Raw genomic sequence first — 22,991 nt, forward strand, 5'->3', positions numbered from 1 at the left:
TCGCCGCTGAAATGCCGCCGATTTTGGGCGGTATTTCGGTGATGCTGCTGCTTGTTGGTGGCATTTAGGCGGCGACGCCTATTGATGTTGCCGCTTGTCGGCGGATGCTCATCCGCCGCCAGTGGCTTGTCAGACGAAAAAGGTTGGGGACCACTGAACTAGTCCAACCCTCAAAGCAGGACCAACCCCAACTAAATCATCCCAGGCAAGGCTTTGCCAGTTTAAATTTCAGAATTTTTCAACCAACCAAAAAAGTGTGTGTGTGGGGGGGGGTGATTTTATGTATTCCCAACCAGTCGCCTCCGTTCCCCCCCGCACGGCGAGGGTGTTGCGAACTGCTGAGCTCGCTGCGAGCCAGCATGCCCGGGAGGGACGTGCCCCCGCGGAGCCGGCTGTGCCCGGCGCGGCCGCACGGGGCGCCCGCGGCGGCGCTGCGCGGGGAGGCGGCCGGGCAGGGCCGGGGCTGCGGGCGGGAAGATGGCGAACGTGCAGCTGGAGTTCCAGGCCAGCGCCGGGGAGGCGGATCCGCAGAGCCGCCCGCTGCTCGTGCTGGGCCAGCTGCACAACCTGCATCGCCTGCCCTGGGCCCAGCTGCGGGGCAAGCTGCAGCCGCGGGTCAGCGAGGAGGTGAGGCCGGGCCGGGGCCACGATTCCCCCGCAGCTCGCTGACTGCGGCTCGGTATCCCTCGCGAGCCCCTCCCCCGACCGGCGGGGTGCACGGTGCTCCCCAGCCCCGGGGCTGCGGGGTGCATGATCTCCTCCCCCCCCCCCGGGCGGGGCTGCGGGGTGCGCCATCCCCACCCCGACTTCCCCCCGGGGCTGCGGGGTGCATGATCTCCTCCCCCCCCTGCCCCGGGCGGGGCTGCGGGGTGCATGATCATCTCCCCCCCCTGCCCCGGGCGGGGCTGCGGGGTGCATGATCTCCTCCCCCCCCCTGCCCCGGGCGGGGCTGCGGGGTGCATGATCTCCTCCTCCCCTCCTGTCCCGGGCGGGGCTGCGGGGTGCATGATCTCCTCCTCCCCGCCCCGGGCGGGGCTGCGGGGTGCATGATCTCCTCCCCCCCCTGCCCCGGGCGGGGCTGCGGGATGCATGATCTCCTCCCCCCCTTCCCCGGGCGGGGCTGCGGGGTGCACGATCTCCTCCCCCCCCGCCCCGGGCGGGGCTCCGGGGTGAATGCAGGCTCCCCGGGTGCACGTTCCCGCTCCTCTCTAGGGCCCCTTTTCTGCAGGGCCTCAGGGTGTATGTCCTCCCCCAGCTCCCCAGGGCCATACGTGCTGGGACTGGCGGTGCTGCCGCAGCCCCGGGCTGGCTTCAAGTGGTTTCCATCACAAAGATTTGAGTCAGTGCCTCTCCACACCCCCACTCTACACATTGGGCTTCTTTAGGGTCAAGACAGAGGTTTTTTTCCCCTGCTCCTTCCCCTGGGTCACTCATCCCACCTGGCTGCCAGGTGCATGATTGGGCCCCTGCATGTGTGTGGAGGAGACTCTGGAGGGCTGAAGGTGCGTGATTTCCTCCTGGAGTGGGGTTTGTCTTGGGTGTCCTGGGGGTGCAGGGTGCATAGTCCCCCTTTGGGGGGGTGTTTAATCCCCCCTGGGCTAAAATCCCTGGAGATTAAACACCTACTTAATACCTCTGTGCCTGGGCCTCACCAGAGCATCCTTCCTCTTCCAGGCTGGGTGGGTTGCACTCAGCTCTAATCTCCTAGCTCTGCAGCTGGTTGAGCCTGCTACTGCAGGGTGGGGACTGAATGGGAAATCACAGGGGAAGTCAGCAAATCACAGGGTGTTTGACCCTGCACCTTCATGTGTTTTCTGAGCAGAAATACAGTTGCTGTGACTGGAAGCGACTAGCTCTGATTGCCTGTTCTAGCAGAGCAGTTTCTGGTGAAGGGGGCCTCAGAGCTCTGCCTCAAACCATGGGGTGGTTGCATCCCTGTGAGGGGAGCCCCAGTTCAGGGGATTGGGGCTGGGGGCAGAGTGTCATGGGGAAGGAGGGCTTAGCCGGGCCTTCTCAAGTGAAATGAGATTTTAAATGTCTCCTTGAAACCCACAAAGCAAAATCCTTTGCCTCTCAATGAACGATGCTTTAAATCAGTGGTTCTTAAACTTTTGTATTGGTGACCCCTTTCACATAGCAAGTTTCTGAGTGCGGTTCCCTTATGAATTCAAAACGCCTTTTTATCTATTTAACACCATTATAAATGCTGGATACGAAGCAGGGTTTGGGGTGGAGGCTGACAGCTTGCGACCCCCCCCATGTAATAACCTCGCAACTCCCTGTGGGTCCTGACCCCCAGTTTGAGAACCCCTGCTATAAATGAACCTTAAAATGGCTCCTCCCCAAAGGAATCCCCCCTCCCAGCTGAAAGATACTTGGCAGGTCTTTTTCCCAGTGGGGAGAGGTCCGGTAGGGCTTCCAGGCACAGCAGTTAAGATAGCAACTTCTGGCAGGAGCCTGTTGCTGTTCTGGAAGATCTGTGGGATTTGCCATGTGCTCAACGAGGGGACTGTTGCAACTTAAAATGTAGAACTGATCTTACCTTCCCTCTGCTTTGATGGGTGTAAAGTGCTTTATGTTTCTTTGAGGTCACAGGTGTTCTAGCAATGCCAGGTGAGGATATTGTAATTAATGTAATTACTGAAATATACATTCTTGCATGCCAAATGGCAAGCTTGAGACCTAAATTGGATTTTCAGAAAAGGGTGAAATGTATCATGTTGTTGTTTTTCCCTCTCTCCCAGCTGTTTGGATGGAATGTGTAGATCTGTTTTTATTTTGATGCGCCTAATGACTTTTTAAAAATTACAGGACAACCACAAATATTTTTGCATTCTGGTTTTTAGCTTGCGAGATGTGTGGCAGTTCTTGATTGGACTGTGTGTCTCTAGTGAAGAACAATTGGCTCTCATCTCCTTTTTTAATTAAATGGCCATGTGAAACGGCTGTATATTCTATGCTAATAAATCAAACCAGCTTTTTATCACTATTAAAACAGTTTTAATTAAAAAGGCTTTGAATACCTATTACATAAAATGGCCTGTTTCCATGTTTAATGCAGTATCAAACATAACTTGCACTGCCTATGGAAGTATGTATTTTCCTGATTAATCAATAAGTTCCCCATATTTAAGTTGTGTGTATAAAGACATCATAAAAAAAGTTGTCTCCGTGTGGATACTAGCGGATACTGTATTTAAACTCAGGTGCATCATTCTACACTTTCCGCACCTAAATATTACAGTTGCGGAATCCATCAGAAATACCAAGAGTGAGACTGACAGAAAAGTGTTGTACTGTTCTTTGCTTTTAATTTCATTCCCTTCCTCCTCCTCTCAGATATGGCAGGCTGCATTAAGCACTCTGAATCCGAATCCCACCGACAACTGTCCCCTCTACTTGAACTATGCCACCGTAGCTGCTTTACCTTCCAGGGTTAGCAGACACAATAGCCCATCTGCAGCTCACTTCATCACCCGCCTTGTTCGAAACTGTCTTCCAGGAGGCATCAACAGATGTATTGTGGTAAGTGACAATTCAAAAGTACCTTTGTTAAAAAGCCAAGTTAAGCATTTTCTTATACTCAGGGAAGTCTGATCTGTAGAATAAGGCCTTTGTCTATAGTTGAAAGTTTTATCAGTATAATTATTTCAGTTAGAGAGGGATGGGGATTTTTTTGTTTTTGTTTTTACCAAAACAGTTAAAGCAATAAAAGCCCTAGTGTGGACACAATTATACCACCATAAAGAAGATTTATACTGATATACACCTCTACCCCGATATAACGCTGTCCTCAGGAGCCAAAAAATCTTACCGCGTTATAGGTGAAACCGTGTTATATTGAACTTGCTTTGAACTGCCGGAGTGCGCAGGCCTGTCCCCCCGGAGCGCTGCTTTACCGCGTTATATCCAAATTCGTGTTTTATTGAGTCGCGTTATATCAGGGTAGAGGTGTAGCTTATTCCCTTTTCCATGTTGGGCTAGCTATACTGTATATAGCTCTTTATAGCAATATGACTGTGTCTATGCTAGGGGGGTCGGTTGCATAGGTATAACTGTACTGGTATAATCACAGGGTTTGTCTACACTGCAGCTGGGAAGGTGTTTCCCTGTGCAGGTAGATAGACACAGTAGCTCTGCTCTAGCTAATGCACCAAAAAGCAGCATATCTGGGGGTAGCAAGGGGAATGGTTCAGGCTAGCCACCTGAGTACAAACCCGCATGGATTCCCGGGACCTGTTGTTCGCATGCTGCTCTGCTGTTGGCATGCTCCCAGCTGCAGTGTAGACATACCCATAATGTGGTACAACTTTCCAGCATAGCCAAGGACTAAGTGGAAGAGCTAGTCTGGGCACAAGGTGAACACCAGTTTAACTAAATCACTTTAAGAATTGTTTTTATTGTTTTTTTTTAAACAGATTTAAGCCAGATTGATGTAATGCCCCCTTCATCTGGAATAAGAGCCCAAACAAAGGGTTTGCAGCAATAGATGCCTTGTCTAGACGAGATCTAAGGTGTGACATTAACACATACTAGCAAGCGTGTTTTAAAAGTATAATGTAGAAGCAGCCTCCTGCCTTTAATACATGCTACACAACCAGTTTAGGACATATTAGAAGCAATGTGCCTTGTCTACACTAGACTCTGAAAACGTGTTAGCGAGCACCTGCTAATATCACACCTTAAATCCTAGTCTAGATAAGGATTTATTTAAACTGCTGCAACTGGAGAGACTTTTTAATTTGACAAGACCGGTTTGAATGGTGACTTTCAGGTTATGTCAGTAATGAAACATTTCTCTAAATAAACTGTTAGGCTATCTACAACACTCATCACATGAAAAATTAGTTGGGAGGCCAGTTGATCTAAGTCTGTTCCTTCTGAGTTAACACTGGTAACGTTTCTCTAAAACACTTTTCCATTTCTCATTCCTGTTGTAAACGTCAAGAATCTACTGCATGTATCAGGTGCCCGAAGTTAATAGTTAGCCTTTCCCATAGTAGTAATTTCCCTGTTAATGGGCTTGGAATATAGACGGGCAATTCCCATGCTTCCTAGGCCTTGACTATACACCAAAGTTGAAACGCTTTGACTATATCAGTGTAATTAAATTAGTACACACACCCCAGTGTGGACAGACTTGCACCTGGATAAAAGTGCTACAGGGTCCTGCAGTAGAGTTTATCCCCGTATGGGAAGTGGAAGAAGCTATTCTGGTCTAAGGCCCCTTTACCCCGGTATAACTGTGTCCACACAAGGGGTTATACCAGTATAACTATTGCAGGGGAAAAAATCACTCCCTAACTGAAATAGTTTAACCAATTTAAAGTCTGTGTATAGGCCAGGCCTGAGCTCCTTCTCTTTTCTGTCCCTGGCACTCTTATCAAGGATAACAGCCCCCATAATCCAGTTTCATCCCCTTCTAACACTTTGTGACCCATTTGTCTTCCTGCTGGTATTTCAGATGGTATGTGAGCGCTCTGAAGTCTTTGCCTCAGCTTGTGCGCTAGCCAGGGCATTCCCACTGTTCACCCACCGGTCCAGTGCAGCTAGGCGCACAGAGAAGAAAACTGTAATTGTGGAGTTTTTCCTGGTTGGACAGAACAATGGGCCCATAGAAGTGGCCACACTTAACGTAAGTTACAGATTTTTCCCTCTGTTAGCTGTCACATTGCTCCTTGTATATCCAGCCCAGTTTTCTTTCAGAACCTGTTACACTGATATGAATTACCAGTCAGTAGCTAATGAATGTTGAGTATCTACTGCACCCAAGATAAGAAATGGTCACAGATCAACTCAGTTTTATTACCACTTATGTGAATATAACTTTATAGCATTCAGAATTGGTAATGCTGAAGATATTTTTGCAAAGGTACCTGTTTTTAAAGATCTCAATCAGGGGTCAGACTCCTGTGTCCTCGGAGAACTGTACAAACACATCACACAGACACGTCATTTCTATAATATTTGTCTTAAGTGCAATTAATAGATGTTAATGTATGGCCTAATATTGCATTGAATCAGGCATGTGCATATGTTTCCAGCCAAAGGAAGTTACAGTAAGTTTATCCTGCTTTTATGAGGCTGAATTCTACCATTGGTTACATATATGCATCTCTCGTTGAAGTCACCGGTAACTGAATGTTCTGGGGCCAGAATATGGCCTGTGATATTTATATGTGACATTACATCACCTCAGTGTTTTATTCTCCTAGTGAAACCTTGTAGCCAGAGATGAGACGCTAGGGCAGTGTTTCTCAAATGTTTGTACTGGTGATCCCTTTCACACAGCAAATGTATGAATGCGCCCCCCCCTCCCCCCCTTTATGAATTGAAAACACTTCTTTTGTATTTCACACTATTATAAATGCTGGAGGCAAAGTGTGGTTGAGGGTGGAGGCTGACAGCTCGCGACCCCCCAACCTTGTGACCCCCTGAGAGATCACGACCCCCAATTTGAGAACCTCTGCACTTGGCGAGTAATCAGTCAGAGCTGAGCTGCAAGTCTGTATTATACAGCATGAACTTAGCATATCACTTGATTAGTTGCAGGAACCCCTCAACCATGTTTTTTGGCTGTGATGGAGCTGAAGAGGCCTAGGTTGACTAGTGTCACTGAGCTGACGCTTGTCCCTGTCAGAAGAGCAGTTACAAATTTTTCTACTTTATGCCTTTGCTTCTGCCCTGGCTAGCGAGCTGGATTAGCTACACAACACAAAATGATGCCAGCCCAGCTAATCAGTTTTTGTGAGGGTGGCAGGGAAGTATTCAGAGATTGGCTAAGGGCAAGATATAGTTGTGTTGATTTCTTTTTTAAAGTGGCTTTCCCAAGCTCTAAGCATCTTTGTTAGGACAGTATAGTACAATCTCGAGCAGACGCGTAACAGCGGACGAGAAAGTCATAGAATCATAAGACAGGAAGGGATCTCGAGGGGTCATCTAGTCCAGTGCCCTGCACTCTTGGCAGGACTAAGTATTATCCTATGAGTACTGCAAATGGACCCCATCATGGAGGCAGAGCCCAAGCCACTTAAGGCTTTATGGCTCAAAATCAACCCCTAGACTCCAGGTTCTCAAACTGGGGTATGGCCTCCTCCCTGTGGAAGCGCAGAATATATTCGGGGGGTGGGGGGGCATGAGAAGCTACTGGTAGCAGTGTTGCCTTCAGCGTTGGGCGTCTGGCCAGCAGCTACTGCTCTCTGGCCTCCAGGTCTGAAGGCAGTGTTGCAGCAGCAGTACGGATGGCATGGTGTGGTATTGCTATATACTTAAATGGCTCTGTTTGAATCAGTACCTTACTGGTTTTGATATTTAGTGAGTTGCAAGTGGATTTTTTTTATCAGTATATGTACTTGGGTGGCGAGGGGTCGTAAACTTCTGCAGACACAAAGAAAGGGGTGTGATCACATAAGTTGGAGAACCACGGCTCTAGAGTGAAATCCTGACACCCTTTCCCCAACTGAATTCAGTGAAAAAATTCTCATTGGCTTCAGTGAGGCTAGGATTTCACTCCATAAATTCAACCCAGAAAATATGAGATGGCTCGTGCAGACCCCAGAGCCCTGATGTCACATGCTTCTTTTTGGATACACCACTCACCAGGCAGGCTGCTCTATTCTGCACCATCTTCCTTGTCTGGGCTAGTTTAAGATGGAGGCCCATGTAGAATGTATTGCAATAGTAAACTTCAGCATTGAAGCCTCCAGAGTTAATCAGCTCAACAGCCTCCCCTCCAAAGGACTATATCATTTCCACAGGCTTCCAGCATAAGCAGCCCACTGTTTATGGGAGCCCTTCCTTATATGAGCAGCAAAGAATCCTGTGGCACCTTATAGACTAACAGACGTTTTGCAGCATGAGCTTTCGTGGGTGAATGCCCACTTCGTCGGATGCAAGAGTGGAAATTTCCAGGGGCAGGTAAATATAAGCAAGCAAGAAGCAAGCTAGAGATAACGAGGTTAGATCAGTCAGGGAGGATGAGGCCCTGTTCTAGCAGTTGAGGTGTGAAAACCAAGGGAGGAGAAACTGGCTAACCAGTACTGATAAAAAAAAAAAAAAATCCACTTGCAACTCACTAAATATCAAAACCAGTAAGGTACTGATTCAAAAGGAGCCATTTAAGTATATAGCAATACCACACCATGCCACCCGTACTGCTGCTGCAACACTGCCTTCAGACCTGGAGGCCAAAGAGCAGTAGCTGCTGGCCAGACGCCCAACTCTGAAGGCAACGCTGCTACCAGTGGCTTCTCATGCCCCCCCAACTGGCTAACCAGTTTCTCCTCCCTTGGTTTTCACACCTCAACTGCTAGAACAGGGCCTCATCCTCCCTGACTGATCTAACCTCGTTATCTCTAGCTTGCTTCTTGCTTGCTTATATTTACCTGCCCCTGGAAATTTCCACTCTTGCATCCGACGAAGTGGGCATTCACCCACGAAAGCTCATGCTGCAAAACATCTGTTAGTCTATAAGGTGCCACAGGATTCTTTGCTGCTTTTACAGAACCAGACTAACACGGCTACCCCTCTGATACTTCCTTATATGAATCAGTTTCATGCCCTCTCCATTGCATTCATAACTTGACATTGCACTGTGTGATTGTTCAGTAGGACAGTGAAAAGGACTGTTACGTTGTGCTGTCAATTCACGCTGAAAAGGAATTCGGTTTCCTTAAGGCACAGCTAATTAATTGGAGCTGAAGAATAGGCATTGCAGCAGTGTTGGACTTGAACAAGAATCTGTTGCAGTTGAGAATCAGAGAATGTGTGTCTTGTGCCTTTACGTTGAACCCAATTTCTGTGCAGTGTTGTGCAATTAATCCGCCAACTCTCAAATGTCTGTGCCTTCCATTTCTTTTATTTCCAGTGTTTGGCAAGTGCTACAGAAGGAGTGAGGCTGGCTGCTCGCATTGTGGACACCCCATGCAATGAGATGAACACTAACAGCTTCCTGGAGGTTGGTGATACGCCTTGCAACAGGGTTGCTTATTGGAAGTCTGTCCTGAATGTCATGGTCTAGAATTAATGCTGGCATCTCTTAGCGAAGTCTTGTGCAGCGTGAATGATGGCAGGCATCCCCAAGAAGCTGTTACAGGCTTGTCAGTAGCATCTGACTCTTTCGCAGCTCAAGAGCACTGTGAGTTTGAGGGAAGCCCAGTTAAACAGAACACGAGTCCGGAGAGCTGGATTCTCTTTCTGACTGTGCCACTGGCTTGCTCCATGATTTTTGGACAGGTCACTTAAGGCTGATATTTCAGAGGTACTGGATGCTCACAGTTCCCACTGGTTCTAGGGTGCTGCCCCCTTTTGGAAACGAGTCCCTTAGCCACTTGTTCCCCATCCATGAAAAGGGAATGCTATTCAGTTATCACTGTGGAGTGTTTCTGGGGCCATGGGGTGAAAGGAGCCATATGTGCAAATTATTTTAGTATTATGCAAAGTTTTTGAGAGCATGAACTTTCCTTCCCTGTTTCATCATGGTCTGATACAGGAAAGTGCCTTCTGTGGAGGCTAGCTGGCCTTCCTCTTTAAAAGCTCCTCTCTCTGTCAGAACTTAAAGGCCAGAGTCAGCCCTCACGCTGTCATAAATCAGTGGTATCTCCACTGAAGTCAAAAGAACGACACTATCAGGAGGTCAGCATCAGGTCCAAGATCTTGAACGCTTTGTGGCTTTGCACGCAGTGGATGTGTGGGTGGGCATCTTGAGCTTTGGAAAGACACATGCGCATTCTAATCAACATTGGCTAATTATCATTCTTTAATTTTATTTATATATTTTTTTATGATCACCTTAAAGGAAATCAAAAAAGTTGGCAAGGATCTTGGGATTGTTCCAACCATTATTCGTGATGAGGAGCTGAATGAGAAGGGATTTGGAGGTATGTCTTGCTGAAAGCTCAGTCTTTCATCTTCCGTTTACTTCAGAATAGTGCCCACTTCGTTATGACTTTTGTTGTTTATACAAATCCCCTCCCCCCACACACAGTTCCTTAACAACTCAGGTTTTTCAATCTTTCTTTTCCAGGTATCTATGGAGTTGGCAAAGCAGCTGTGCATCCACCTGCCCTAGCAGTACTCAGTCACACCCCGGATGGTGCTACACAAACCATTGCGTGGGTTGGGAAAGGTATTGTGTATGACACCGGAGGCCTCAGCATTAAGGGAAAGGTATGTAAATGCTGTATCTGTAGCTAGACTAGGTGGCTGGGGGAATGTCTAGACTTCAGTCAGCACATGTAGATGTATTCGAACTAGCTTTCTTCTAGCTATGTCAAACGACGAGCAGTTAAGCTACAGCAGCACGTTCCGCCGCATGTCTCCACTACATACCCAGAATCCAGGGCAGGAACAGATAGCCCATAGCTTAACGACTATTGTTTGTGCTAGCTGGGTCAAAGCTAGCTCAGGTCTGTCGACGTGTGCTGCAGTCACAGCTCTGATTGCAGTGTAGACATACCCAGTGTCCTGCTTCCGTCTTTGCTTGTGATAAAGTCGAAGGGGATAATTTATGTCGGAAATGTCCATGGAAAATGAGATGGTTTTCTTTGAGTTAAACACTTATACTTGAGATCCTTCATGGATGCACATCTGTAAACAAGCTATAAGGGTGAAAGTGGCAAATAAGGTTCTGGGAACGTGTGGCAAAGCAGTTAAATTGCTGCTGTTTTCCTCCTGCAGTAGCTTGTGGCGTTAGAAGAAAGCCAGAATTGAAGGGCCTTCTTTCCTGAACCTAAAGCATGATCCTAAACCCCTCCATGTCAATGGAAAGAGACCCATCGACTTTAACTCGTGTTGTCAGTCCCTTAGAGGACACTGCAGCCTGTTGACTTTATATGTTGAAATAGCAACAGAAGTTTAATATTTTCAGCTTTAAAACAGGATCCAGTAAGAGCCAGACAGAAACAATGTCTGGAGAATTGTCTGTATTTAACATAAAATTGGCTTGTCCAGTATGCAGATCTTGTTGTGAAAGCTTCCCTTGTGTAGCAAAAAAGTGCAAGCTGTTCATTTTCAGTGGGTTAGCAATAGCATTTATACATGTTCTGTCTTAAAATGTTAAGGTGCAAAGCAAAAGCTTTGAGGGTTAAGGTTGCATCAGAGATTCTAGTTTTAACAGGGAATAAAACTGAGACTCTCCCGTACATTTTTGAATGCACGCACACACACACCTACCTATTTCTGTTTTAAATAGACCACTATGCCTGGCATGAAACGTGACTGTGGTGGAGCGGCTGCTGTTTTGGGTGCCTTCAAAGCCACGGTAAAGCAAGTAAGTGAAATCTTAGTCAACATCACTTAGATCAGAATTCGTGCCCAAGTTCACGTACTGCCAAGAAGATGCAGTCTTGTCTAGTCCTGTGTTCCCTGGACTGGGGCCAAGGAGCTTCAGAGTTCTAACTGTGAGTGGCCTGGGACAACTGCTACACATCAGTGCCTGTCTCTCTGTGAAATCGGGAGGTTGCTCTTTTACATACATCACTGGGGTTTTGGGAATGAATGTTTGTAAAGCACTAGGGCCCCGAGTCGGGAAATCACTTTCCCAAACCATAGCCTATATGTGTAAGAGCCAAGTATGCTCATATCCTGAGAATTTCATTGATGCTAGTTCTTGGGTCACATCCATTCTGCCTCAGGTGAGGGCATTGAGTGTTTTCTTTATTGTCAGCAAACCGGTAGATAAGGTATGAACACTGGGAAAACAGGCTTATCTTTCCCCATCGACAGTTTATGGTCTTGCAAGGAGCTGGCTTTTGGTTTGCTCCTGTGGACAGAAGGTAGAAGGAGACCAGCATAAAGCCAAACCTTGAAATGTTGGGAACCATTCTGAATAATAATAATAAACCTAGTGTGAACGCTGCCAGAGGGATTCAGCTTTCACCATAAATCCAATCACTGTAAGTCTTGCTGATGGAGCAACCATTGCCTCCAAGAAATATCCAGGCTTCAAAGAACATTTGCTGCTGTGGATTAACATACAAGTCTGAGAGAAGATCTGTCCAGGAGATGGTCAGATGCCAAACTTCCATTTCCCAGCAGTTTATTATGACCTTAGCTATGTTCTTGGCTATAACAGGAGTGTTTGTTGTTGAAGGACTATAAACCTCATAGTTGTCTGCACAGTCTTGCAGTTGGAAGCAAATTTGCAAGGAGCAGCTTAAGCGAAGCTGCTAGCTCTGTAACTCTCATGCCTCAAATAATTTAAGTCACACACACACAATGCCAAAGGACACGGCAGAATTTTCACAGCACGCCGGTGGGACTACAAAAGCCATGTATGCAGTCAACATGACAACTTGACTTCATTTTATACTAATTATCCCTCAACGATTGTGCACCAAAGTTTTACAAGTGCATGTGCACCTAATTGTGTGCAGTTATTGCTCACAGTCATGATAAATGTACATGTAAATGACTGGTCATTTTCACACACTATTACTATGACTGTGCAATATGGCAGTAAAATTAGTCTGGGCAAATTAAGCCTGCAGAGGCTGTTGCATTTCTGAGAAAATCCGGGCCTACGTATTTGTAAACACAGGATCCTATTGCTTAGTTTTAAAATCTCTAGAATAAATGCCAGGCAGATAAGTCCAAAAAGAAGCTATCTCAAAGTTGTAATTTGGACAGTAGAGGAGTATTCATTGTTGTTACTGGTTTAAGGTATTTTAAAAGCAACGCATAGAACCTGCAAGAGAAACTAACAGGATTCAATTATCTGTCAGGGGACATTTGATAATGGGATGGGATGGAATGTCCACCTTTCTAAGCATTAGTTTAGCTGCATTTCCTATTTAGAGGAGTAAATATACCCCCGCTTGGTGGAATTCCTTTTATGGAACATGAATAGAAAAGCTTTTTGTCATGCAGATCAACTTTGCCCAGGAGGGCACAGTGGTTGGCACAGTGTGTGGTTGGCACTGTGTCTTTTGTATCCCTTTACTTGTAAAGTACCCCAGCTCTTGTGTGCGAGGTTATTTGATGGTTCCCTGCTGCTGTCCGTTTATAGGAATGGTTGTTGGCTTTAATTTACAAAGTACAAAGAGCCAATCCAACTCTTGGGTTAGCCCTTTGGACTTAAGACCATGAGCTGGCTCAGCAAGTCCTGGCTTCTCTAGCAGGTGAAGCTTATCAAAAGATCCCTAGTGAAACTGACCTCTGACACAACCAAGAGTTTGCTTCTTTTAAAAGCAGCTGCTGCTGTTGAAAATTGTGAAAGGGGATCAAAGCAGATTTATTAAGACACAGCTGCCACGCTTTCCTCCTCCCCCCCCAAAAAGAGCCCCCCCCCCCAATCTCAGGGCACTCGGCATGTTGTACACATGAAAACAGTGATATATTTTAAAATGTCATCAAACAAAATACAAATATAAACTGGTTATAAACCAGAAAAAAACAGAGTGGGACTTAATCAGAAAGAGAGAAAAAGAGGGAAGGGAAAATACAAATTATTTGCCAGCTTCTAAGAGCACGCCGTGTAGCTCACAGCAAAATAGGAGACCACAGAGTGATAATTCTTTTTCGTTGTGAGACACCTTATGGTACCATTAGAAGTGGGGGAACCCTAGGAAATGCTGTATTGGATCAGACTCGTGGACTGGATAGACTAGTATCTCGTCTCTTATGGACGATCAGGTGTGAGAAATCCTGCAGTAGACCAGTGTGGGATGGGAAATGATGCATTGACACACGTGTGGATACCATACTCTAGGACTGCCAGTCATCTTCCAAATGAAGTCTCCATAGTGGAATTTCAGAAAGTCAGGAGGCATTGGCCTGTCCTCTACGGTGAGATTGCTAATTATAAGTAGGCCCTGCAGGACAATGGACAGATAATAGGCATAAGGTCACTCGGCTTGTTGTCTGGAGAAACAACTTTCCATCAGATCTCTCCTGGCATCTGGTTCAATCCAATTGGGGTCCACATGGCCTGGCAGTTATTCTTTTAGGGTTCCTCTTTAGGAGGCTTACAGTTCACAAATGGCTGTAGCTCAACTGTTATTGTATCTAACCTTCTTCATAACTACTACAGGCTTTTCCCTGAGATTGCCGGACGTGATAGGGATGGGAGCAATTTATCAAAAGCCCCCAAGGCATCTTTCGAGACTAAAATAGAAGTAATAGAAAACACAAGCATTGGAAAATAAAAGCCCATTCATCATGAACTACTTTGTAACATGCTGTCACAAGTCTTTATAATTGTCATGTTGAAAGGATTTATTGTCTGAATCTTTTATTTGTGGCTAGAGATGTTGAAGTAGCTAGAAGTATTGTCCCAGATGTCCCTAGTCGCTGTGTTTTGAGCATGCTTTTAGGGCTGTATTGAGGTTGAACATGTGCAGTAGCACATTTCTGAAAATCTGCACCACTGTTGTTTTTGTATAAGGAGCTTGTACTTAGTAGGGGCCTGATCCAGAGCCCACTGAAGTCAGTTAGAAGACACCTGTCAGCGTCAATAGGCTTTGGATTGACCCTATTCGAGCTGGTCAAAAAGAGCAAAAATAATTTACAAAAACTTCTAGATTATTTTTATCAAATAATCAAATTTCACAAAGTTTCAACCAGCTCTGTTGATGCAGACATCTTGAACAGAGACACTTTTTAATTCTGATGTCACAGACTTTAAGGCCAGAAGAGACCACTCCATCATCTAGTGTGACCTCCTGTATATCGTAGCCCACCAGCGCCGCCCACTGAACCTGACAACAGAAATGAGAACAAAATATATGAGACCCATGGAGACTAGACTCTTATGTGCCAGAGAGTGAAAGAGGCTGAATTCAGTGATTTAAGCAGCTGGCAAAAGCTTTAGTTCCCCACCCTAACACACACGTACACATGCTTTCTTCTCAGCCTGTGCCGCTTTCTTTTTGTTAGGTTCCATATTATCCACTGAAAACTCAGAAGCTATAGTCAGTGAATCTCTATGCTGTCTTTTTTTATTATTATTTGTATTATCAAAGCACCTGGGAGCCCCAGTCATGGATCAGGACTCCATTGTGCTAGGCCCTGTACAAACACAGAACAAAAAGATAGTCCCTGCCCCAATGAGTTTACATATCTTGATATCAGCTCCAGACTAGAAGCCACTTGTTGCAGATTTTGCATGTGATAAATGCATTTCATGGTAATAATCGTATCTAAAAGCCAGAATCCCTCATTAATTTCCGTCCCAGTAATCTACTGTGTACATTATGTTGAATTGCATCTCTCTTATTGTTACAGGGCTTTAAAGACAATCTTCATGCTGTTTTTTGCTTGGCTGAAAATTCTGTTGGGCCTAATGCAACAAGACCTGATGACATCCATGTCCTTTACTCAGGAAAGTAAGATTGTCCGTCCCTTCCATAGACCTATTTAGTAGTGCTTTGTCTCTCCACTTTATTTAAATGGCTCCAGTTCAAGTGAACAAAACGTATAGCTGTAGAATCTATTTTCTTATATTGTAAGCTCTTAGAGGGACAAGGACCTTTTATTGTTGTCGTCCTGTGTTTGTACAACTGCTAGGGTGCCGAGCCATCACTAGGCTTGAGATGCTACCGCAGTACAAATAATAAACCCTCATATCATTGATACATTTCCCAGCGATAGACACCATGCCAAAGGAAGTCCGTGATACCTTAGCCAAGTAACTGAGAATAAATCAAACAATATTAACATCTGCAGCAAATTTTAAATTGGAGAAGATAAAGAAACAAAAGAAACTGCTGAACTTGAATTAATATGCAAACTAGATACTATTAACTGTGGGTTAAACAAAGACTGGGAATGGTTGGGTCATTACACCAATTGAATCTATTTCCCTATGTTAAGTTCTCCTCACACCTTCTATGGGCCATCTTAATTATCACTTCAAAAAGTTTTTTTCCTCCTGCTAACGATAGCTCATCTCAATTGATTAGACTCTGCCTGTTGGTATGCATACTTCCACCTTTTCATGTTCTCTGTATGTATAAATATCCCCTGTCTGTGTGTTCCATTCTATGCATCCGAAGAAGTGAGCTGTAGCTCACGAAAGCTCATGCTTAAATAAATTTGTTAGTCTTTAAGGTGCCACAAGTACTCCTGTTTTTTTTGCAGATACAGACTAACACGGCTGCTACTCTGAAACAAAAGATGGTTATAAGTTGTTTATTTTACGCAATATATTGCTGTAAAAATCTCATGTTACATCTCTATTGTCAACTAGAGCTGGTTGAAAGATAGGATGGGGATGGAAAATGACAAAAATTTTCGTCCTCGTTTTTCCTTTTGAAATTTCAAAATGTGAAAAAATGAAACCAGGTCTTTTGACAAATCTTTGCCACAAAATCTTCATCGGTATCTTGAAAATCTGCTCATTAAGTCCTGAAACGGGCTCGGATAATAAAGGATTCTTACCTGATTCCCAGACAACTGTTCTGGGTCATTAAAGGATCTGTATAAAGGATCAGCTACTCTAATTCACTGCTTACTTTTTAGCATTGGATGGGAGAGCAAAAATCACCCTTTTCTTTGAAGAGCAGTCACGGAAATGACATTGGGAAAGCGACTGCCCTAAAAGTATGAAATAGAACATCACAACCTGTGTCCTTGGCTGAAAGTTTGGAGCTGTTTGCATGAAATCTCCCCATTTTGACTGAAAACAAGAACATTTTCACACAAGAGTTAACTTTTTTTTTTTTTTTTTTGAGATGCAGCTGGGGGGCAGGGAGGGGACCCTCAAAGTTTTACAGGTTCCCTGAAAAATGACAATTTTTCTGAGTACAAACCAAAATGCAAAAACCTCTAATTTCATTTTTTCCCCCTCAAATCCTGATGCCGCTATTTCACATATCTGTAGTTGTAAGTTTTCTGTGTGTTTAGAAGTGGATGCTTTCTTCTTGCTAGCACATTGTAAGATATCGTTCTAATCTGATTCCCATCTGAGCAGAACAGCATCAGATTATGTCCATTTTCATCCTCGCTTTGTAGAGTCCCAGTTCCAGTAATAGGTTAGCATTGCCTGAGCGTTTAGGGCTCTAAGTTGACGATAGGTAGCTGTTGCTGTTCATATATATTCTTATTTATATTGCAGTAGTGCCTAGAAATCCCAGCCCCATTGTGCGAGAGACTTTACAAACCCATTAAAAAGCTGGTCCCTGCCCTGCAGACTGTAGGATCTATGATAAAGCCAGCACTAGACGCTCAGGTACGCGCTGTTTTGGAACTTTAAAGGAAAGGGTCCCTTGCTTCAAATAAGTAAATGCATTTTATTTTTATTTTTCGCTTTGCAGCAGTGTTGGATCTTAGAGCTGCTAAGCAGGATCTCTTTGCATACGTAATTCCCAACCTGAAACCTTGTTGCATTAAATAACATGTCTTCTTCCTAGAACTGTGGAAATCAACAATACTGATGCAGAGGGCAGGCTGGTGTTGGCTGATGGAGTAGCGTACGCGTGCAAGGATCTCGGCGCTGATATCATTCTTGACATGGCCACTCTCACCGGAGCTCAGGTACTTGTTTGCAAAGCCTCTGCGTTGCTGGAGGACAGCTTTTTATTGTAACGACCCCATGCCACCACTGTAGGTTGTCTGTGGCGACAGCATGCTGCTCCTTCAGCTACAAACCACAGGTCTCTACAACTGGAGCTGGAAAAGTAACTCTGTTAGCTAGCAGCAGTAATAGACTGTTATCCTCTACATCAGAGATCGGCAACCTTTGGCACGCGTGCTTACCCTGGCGGGCCGGGCCGGTTTGTTTACCTGCCGCGTCAGCAGGGATCGCGGCTCCCACTGGCCACGGTTCGCCACTCCAGGCCAATGGGGGCTGTGGGAGGTGGCGGCCAGCACATCCCTTGTCCCGCACCACTTCTCACATTCCCCCATTGGCCTGGAGCGGTGAACCGCGGCCAGTGGGAGCCGTGATCGGCTGAACCTGCCGACGCAGCGGGTAAACAAACCGGCCCGGCCCTGCCCTGCTCTACATGAACCAGCCAACAGGGGAATACAGCACACTTTGCCAGCGTGTTATATTTATAACTACATTAGTCAGACATGGTTTGTGTACCTTATGGGCTTTTATATCTTATACATAATTGAGTAAAAAATGGAATTTATTCAGACACAAATGAAACTCGTAAATTCTCCAGTGTTATTCAAAAGTTGACAGTTTTATCAATTTCTCCTTGAGAAAACTTGAACCAGTGTTTAAGATGCTGTTTTCAGTTTTCATGGTCTGATCCTGTTCCCATTGAAGTCCCTGGGGGGGTTTACCAAGCTGGAGGTAATAACCATCAATAATGGTGAACATATGGGTGTTTCTAAATTCAGCCTAGCAGATTGGACTCATCCCCTTTGCTTAGGCACAAGACGTGTGTTGTATGAAGGAGTGAAATGTTGTTAGGCTTTATCATCATCGCAAGGACGGGTAAGAGAACTCTGTGCTTGGCCTAGCACTTTTATCTGATGATGTAACTAGAGCTGGATATTTTTTAGCAGTTGCAAGAGCTGGAAGTTCTATAGGAGATAAAGATTAGTGGGCCAGACCTTTAACTGATGTAAATCACACTAGTTCCTTTGAAGTTAGTGGAGCTATGCTGATTTCCACCAGCTGAGTATCCGGCCCGGTGTCTGCAGTTAATTATTTGGCAAAGGCTTGATTTACAAGGTATGTTATATAATGTAGGGTGTATGTTACACACAGTCTATAATATTAGTAAAAGAGTAAAAACGGACATTGAAATACCACTTTTGCAAACAACTATAACATTTTTATAGAAGATGGTGTGGACAGGCAGTAGTTCCTGTGATGAGATCTGGCCTGGATGTCTGGGGTTAGAATTAGTCTTCATTTAAAAATTGGGTCGTTCCTGGAAGCATGCTTTTTGCATACATCAGGGATTGTGCATGCCAGTGTAACGGTGTCCTATTGAAAACCTGCCTTGTGTCTGCCAGTCTGCCCTATGGTACCTGTCTGGAAAACACTAACAACATACGGCTTCTAGGTCTCGGGTCAAATCCAGATCTAGGGTGAAATGACCTTTCCAATGAAGGATCCCGCATTCACAATGTCCATGTTATCTGTGGTTGACACAAAATGCTAGGTGGGTTGTCTGTGCATGTGAGCTATCTTATTTATAATTCATTGCCTGACCAACAAACACGGGCGTGCAGTCATACAGCCATATCGTTTGTTGGCTATGAAACCCCAGGGAAATGTTTGTGTGTCTGCCATTGTGTTAGCCCAGATGAAGGTGGAATATTTCACTGTGAAATGGATTTCTTTTCAGAAATGTAAAATGTTTTGATGATGCCCAGAACCCCTCTGTTTATTTATAACACCTCAGTCTTTTTCTTTAGTTTTCAGATATGTTTTCTCAGTGGGCATGTCATTGATAGCCATGTTACGTGGCAGGCAACTGCTAGCGCCAAGTAGGGGGAAGAAAATGGTTCTATCCAGCACGTCCGCTAAAGAGTTTGGGACTAAACTCATATTAATCCTACCCGGTTGTGTCTTATCCCTCACTAGGGAATTGCCACAGGGAAATACCATGCTGCTGTCCTCACCAATAATGAAGATTGGGAGAAGGCCTGTGTTATCGCTGGCAGGAACTGCGGAGACCTGGTCCATCCTCTTGTGTATTGTCCTGAGCTCCATTTTAGTGAATTTACCTCTGCTGTAGCTGATATGAAGAACTCTGTGGCAGTAGGTTTTTTTCCTTTTTTTCTTTAATTCCCTTATTTAATCAGAATTGTTCAGGCCAGACTCCCGGTGCATGTTCTGCATAATGCACCAGTTGTAGGAGGGGCTAGAAGATACAAAGATGATGTCTGGGTAGTTGATAAAAGCTTTTAGAAACCTGCCTGCCATTGACACTTGCAAACAACTCTGTTGTTGCCCCCCCGGGGGGGGGGCAAGTGGGGCAATTTGCCCCAGGCCCTGCAGGGGCCCCCACAAGAATATAGTATTCTATAGTATTGCAACTTTTTTTTATGGAAGGGGCCCCAAAATTGCTTTGCCCCAGGCCCCCTGAATCCTCTGGGTGGCCATGACTCTGTTTTTGACAAAGGGGGCAAGGCCTGGCCTCAGGTCTGGCTGTGGTGACTTCAGCTGTTGAGCTTGGTATATCTAAGCTAAACAAGTGCCAAAGTGGTTTTGGGGTTGGAATTGGTGTGATGGAGGATTCTGCATTGACTTCTGAACGGCCACATGCATCATGGCTGTGTAACCCACCCCTTCTGTCCCAGTGAAAGTACAGTGGTTCTGGTTAGTAAGGGGGATGGAGGTAAGGAGAAAACACAGCTGAGTGGGGAGGTAACTCCAAAAAGGAGCAGCAGGCATTAGCTCACTCTTGCATACCTGAGAACTGGCTGGCCTTATGAGCGATGGATTTGTACATTGTCTTCTAAAACCGTGGTTCTCAACCAGGAGTCGGGGGCCCACTGGGGGGCCATGAGCAGGTTTCAGCGGGCCCGCCAAGCAAGATAGGCATTAGACTTGCTGGGACCCAGGATAGAAAGCCAAAGCCCCACTGCCTGGGGCTGGCTCCAAGCCCTGCCACCCGGGGCTGAAGTCGAAGCCTGAGCAACTTAGCTTCACGGGGCCCTCTGTGGCAATGGGTCCTGAGCAATTGCCCTGCTTGCTACCCCCTAATGTTGGCCCTGCCTTTTATGTGCAGGAAAAAAGTTGTTGTGGCGCAGGTGGGCTGTGGAATTTTTATAGCTTGATGGGGGGCCTTAGAAAGAAAAAGGTTGTGAACCCCTCTTCTAAAATGCTGGGTAACGTAAAGAAATTTTTACGAGTTATTTTTAGACAAACAATATTTTTTTTAAAAAGAACAGGAGTACTTGTGGCACCTTAGAGACTAACAAATTTATTTCAGCATGAGCTTTTGTGAGCTACAGCTCACTTCTTCGGATGCATAGAATGGAACACACAGACATGAGATATTTATATATACAGAGAACATGAAATATCTCATGTCTGTGTGTTCCATTCTATGCATCCGAAGAAGTGAGCTGAAGCTCACGAAAGCTCATGCTGAAATAAATTTGTTAGTCTCTAAGGTGCCACAAGTACTCCTGTTCTTTTTGCGGATACAGACTAACACGGCTGCTACTCTGAAACCTGTCAATATTTTTAAAGACAAATTATCTCACACAATCAAACTTTTTACCGTTTCTCCAGGACAGAGACAATACTCCGAGCTCCTGTGCCGGGCTCTTTATCGCTTCTCACATTGGTTTCGATTGGTCTGGTGTCTGGGTCCATATAGACATTGCAGCACCTGTCCATGCGGTGAGTGTGTTCATTTGTCGTGTGAATTGTCACCTTTCCTGCTTGCTCTTTTTGCAGAGCTCTCTGATGTGGGGTGGGCGAATTAGACAGAAAAGCTTTCTTGTAGGAAGTAATGACTGTACAAAGAGATCTAGATTTTAGAAAGATACCTGCTTTATTCTGGTAACTTATTTTGGGTTTTTTATTTAAAAAAAAAAATCTCTAAATGTTACTTAGTCTAATTTCTGATTTGCAGCAACATGCGCATTCCTAACCCAGCTAAGGGCCTTCTACAGAGTTAAGAACTGAGTACATAAAACGTGCCATGGGGATAATTGATTTAGCCCAATATCCTTTCATGGTGGTTGTACAGCATTTGCTTTGTTGTGTCTCTTCCCGATTGGCTTGTCTGGGCTGCCTGTCAAATTTCTGTGGGGCTCTGTCTGCTCTCCCAGTGCCTCAGCAGATATTTGCGCACACATTCTTTTCTTGCTAACCAACTAGATGCTTTGCTTTTTAAAAAACAAAACAAAATTGTGGAGCTGGATTTTCCTCTCTGGTATTGAATTGTGGATTCTCTGCTGTGAGAGGGGTTAGGATAAATACAACACAGTCATTGTCAGTCTCTCTCTGTTGCAAATCAATTGCACTCTGCCTCCTACTAAACTACAGTAAAGTGCAAACTTCCCCCACTCACAAGTATCAGCCGTAACTTAACCCACAGAGTAACCATGTACTACTTCCAACTCATCTGTAGATCAGTTTCATAGAATACGTTCTTGCTTTGATGTTAAAAATCATTGTAAAGGATGTTGTGCTATGTTCATTTGTATTATTACAGAGCAGACTGGGATTTCTGCATTAGTAGTGTGCATGTTTCTAGACATCTGCATATCTTAAAGTATTAGTGTGGATTCTCCATTTTTCTCCTTTGTGTGTGGTGCCTGCTTATTTAGCACTTTTTCCAGCAGGATCTGTCAGTAATGCCTGCCTGCGAGCACGCTGCCAGCTTCTTCAGAGTTCTTCCGCCAAAGGCGGCATAAAAGGTGGGATTTTCCAAAGCAGCTAAGGGAGTTGGACATCTCACTCCCATAGGCACTTTGGAAAATGCCACCTCAAGAATGTGCGCAGACTCACGGGGTAAGCTCTCTGCTTGGATGTGCCAATTACATCCTGCTTGGAAAAGAGTGAGGATGAGTGCAACACCCAAGTGATATTAAAATCTGAAGTGTAACCATTTTTCTAGGGCGAAAGAGCTACTGGTTATGGAGTGGCTTTGTTGCTGTCCCTGTTTGGCCGTGCATCTGAAGATCCTCTGCTGAACATGGTGTCCCCTCTGGGATGCAATGGAGACTCTCCAGATGAGGAGATGGAGAGAGATTCTAAAAGGCGGCGCCTTGTTTAATGTTCCCCAGCCCTTACCAACGGGGCGCCTATATTACCTCACTTTGCACCGATCCGTTCTGAAGCAAAGAAAATACCACACGTGGGGAAACTGCCTTTTTTTTTTTTTTTTTTTTACTGTCGTGATGAGATTGATTGCTTATTTCTGATGAAATGGCCTATTCTTTTGTTTTTTAAATTATTGGTGCCCACAGTTGCTGAACAACATTGACCGTGCAATCTCTGAGCTCCACTAGCTTTAGTGGAGGGAGGGAAATGTCCCCCTTAAAGCACCTCACAAAACTTGCTGAGTGCATTAATGCATTAATGCATGAATAAGCCACTGCAGCTCTTGCTTACCAGGCCTTCTGAT

General features: G+C 45.2%; 1 protein-coding gene across 2 annotated transcripts; it reads left to right on the forward strand.

Moving 5' to 3' along the window:
- Positions 1–426: 426 nt before the first annotated feature.
- Positions 427–22,751, forward strand: NPEPL1 (aminopeptidase like 1). 2 transcript variants are annotated; one of them, XM_039499395.1, is made up of 12 exons: positions 427–627; positions 3,340–3,525; positions 5,465–5,635; positions 8,867–8,956; positions 9,797–9,878; positions 10,025–10,167; positions 11,192–11,269; positions 15,223–15,323; positions 17,349–17,472; positions 19,487–19,663; positions 21,146–21,256; positions 22,482–22,751. In XM_039499395.1, the coding sequence occupies exons 1-12, from the start codon at positions 478–480 to the stop codon at positions 22,638–22,640; spliced, it is 1,572 nt and encodes a 523-aa protein (XP_039355329.1). In that variant the 5' UTR covers positions 427–477; the 3' UTR covers positions 22,641–22,751. The 2 variants fall into 2 exon arrangements, with proteins under 2 accessions (XP_039355329.1, XP_039355330.1); XM_039499396.1 differs by lacking the exon at positions 427–627 and adding an exon at positions 1,440–1,502.
- The last annotated feature ends 240 nt before the right edge of the window (positions 22,752–22,991 follow it).

The sequence above is a fragment of the Mauremys reevesii genome, linkage group 13, assembly GCF_016161935.1.
Source record: "Mauremys reevesii isolate NIE-2019 linkage group 13, ASM1616193v1, whole genome shotgun sequence".
Classification (NCBI taxonomy): domain Eukaryota; kingdom Metazoa; phylum Chordata; order Testudines; family Geoemydidae; genus Mauremys; species Mauremys reevesii.

What these genes read in the sequence shown, in the direction of transcription:
- NPEPL1 (XM_039499395.1), top strand. Translation starts at nt 478, where the DNA reads ATGGCGAACGTGCAGCTGGAGTTCCAGGCCAGCGCCGGGGAGGCGGAT. An exon ending in GCATCAACAGATGTATTGTG is followed by an intron (nt 3,526 to 5,464) that starts GTAAGTGACAAT and finishes CTGGTATTTCAG; the next exon opens with ATGGTATGTGAGCGCTCTGA. An exon ending in CATGTCCTTTACTCAGGAAA is followed by an intron (nt 15,324 to 17,348) that starts GTAAGATTGTCC and finishes TCTTCTTCCTAG; the next exon opens with AACTGTGGAAATCAACAATA.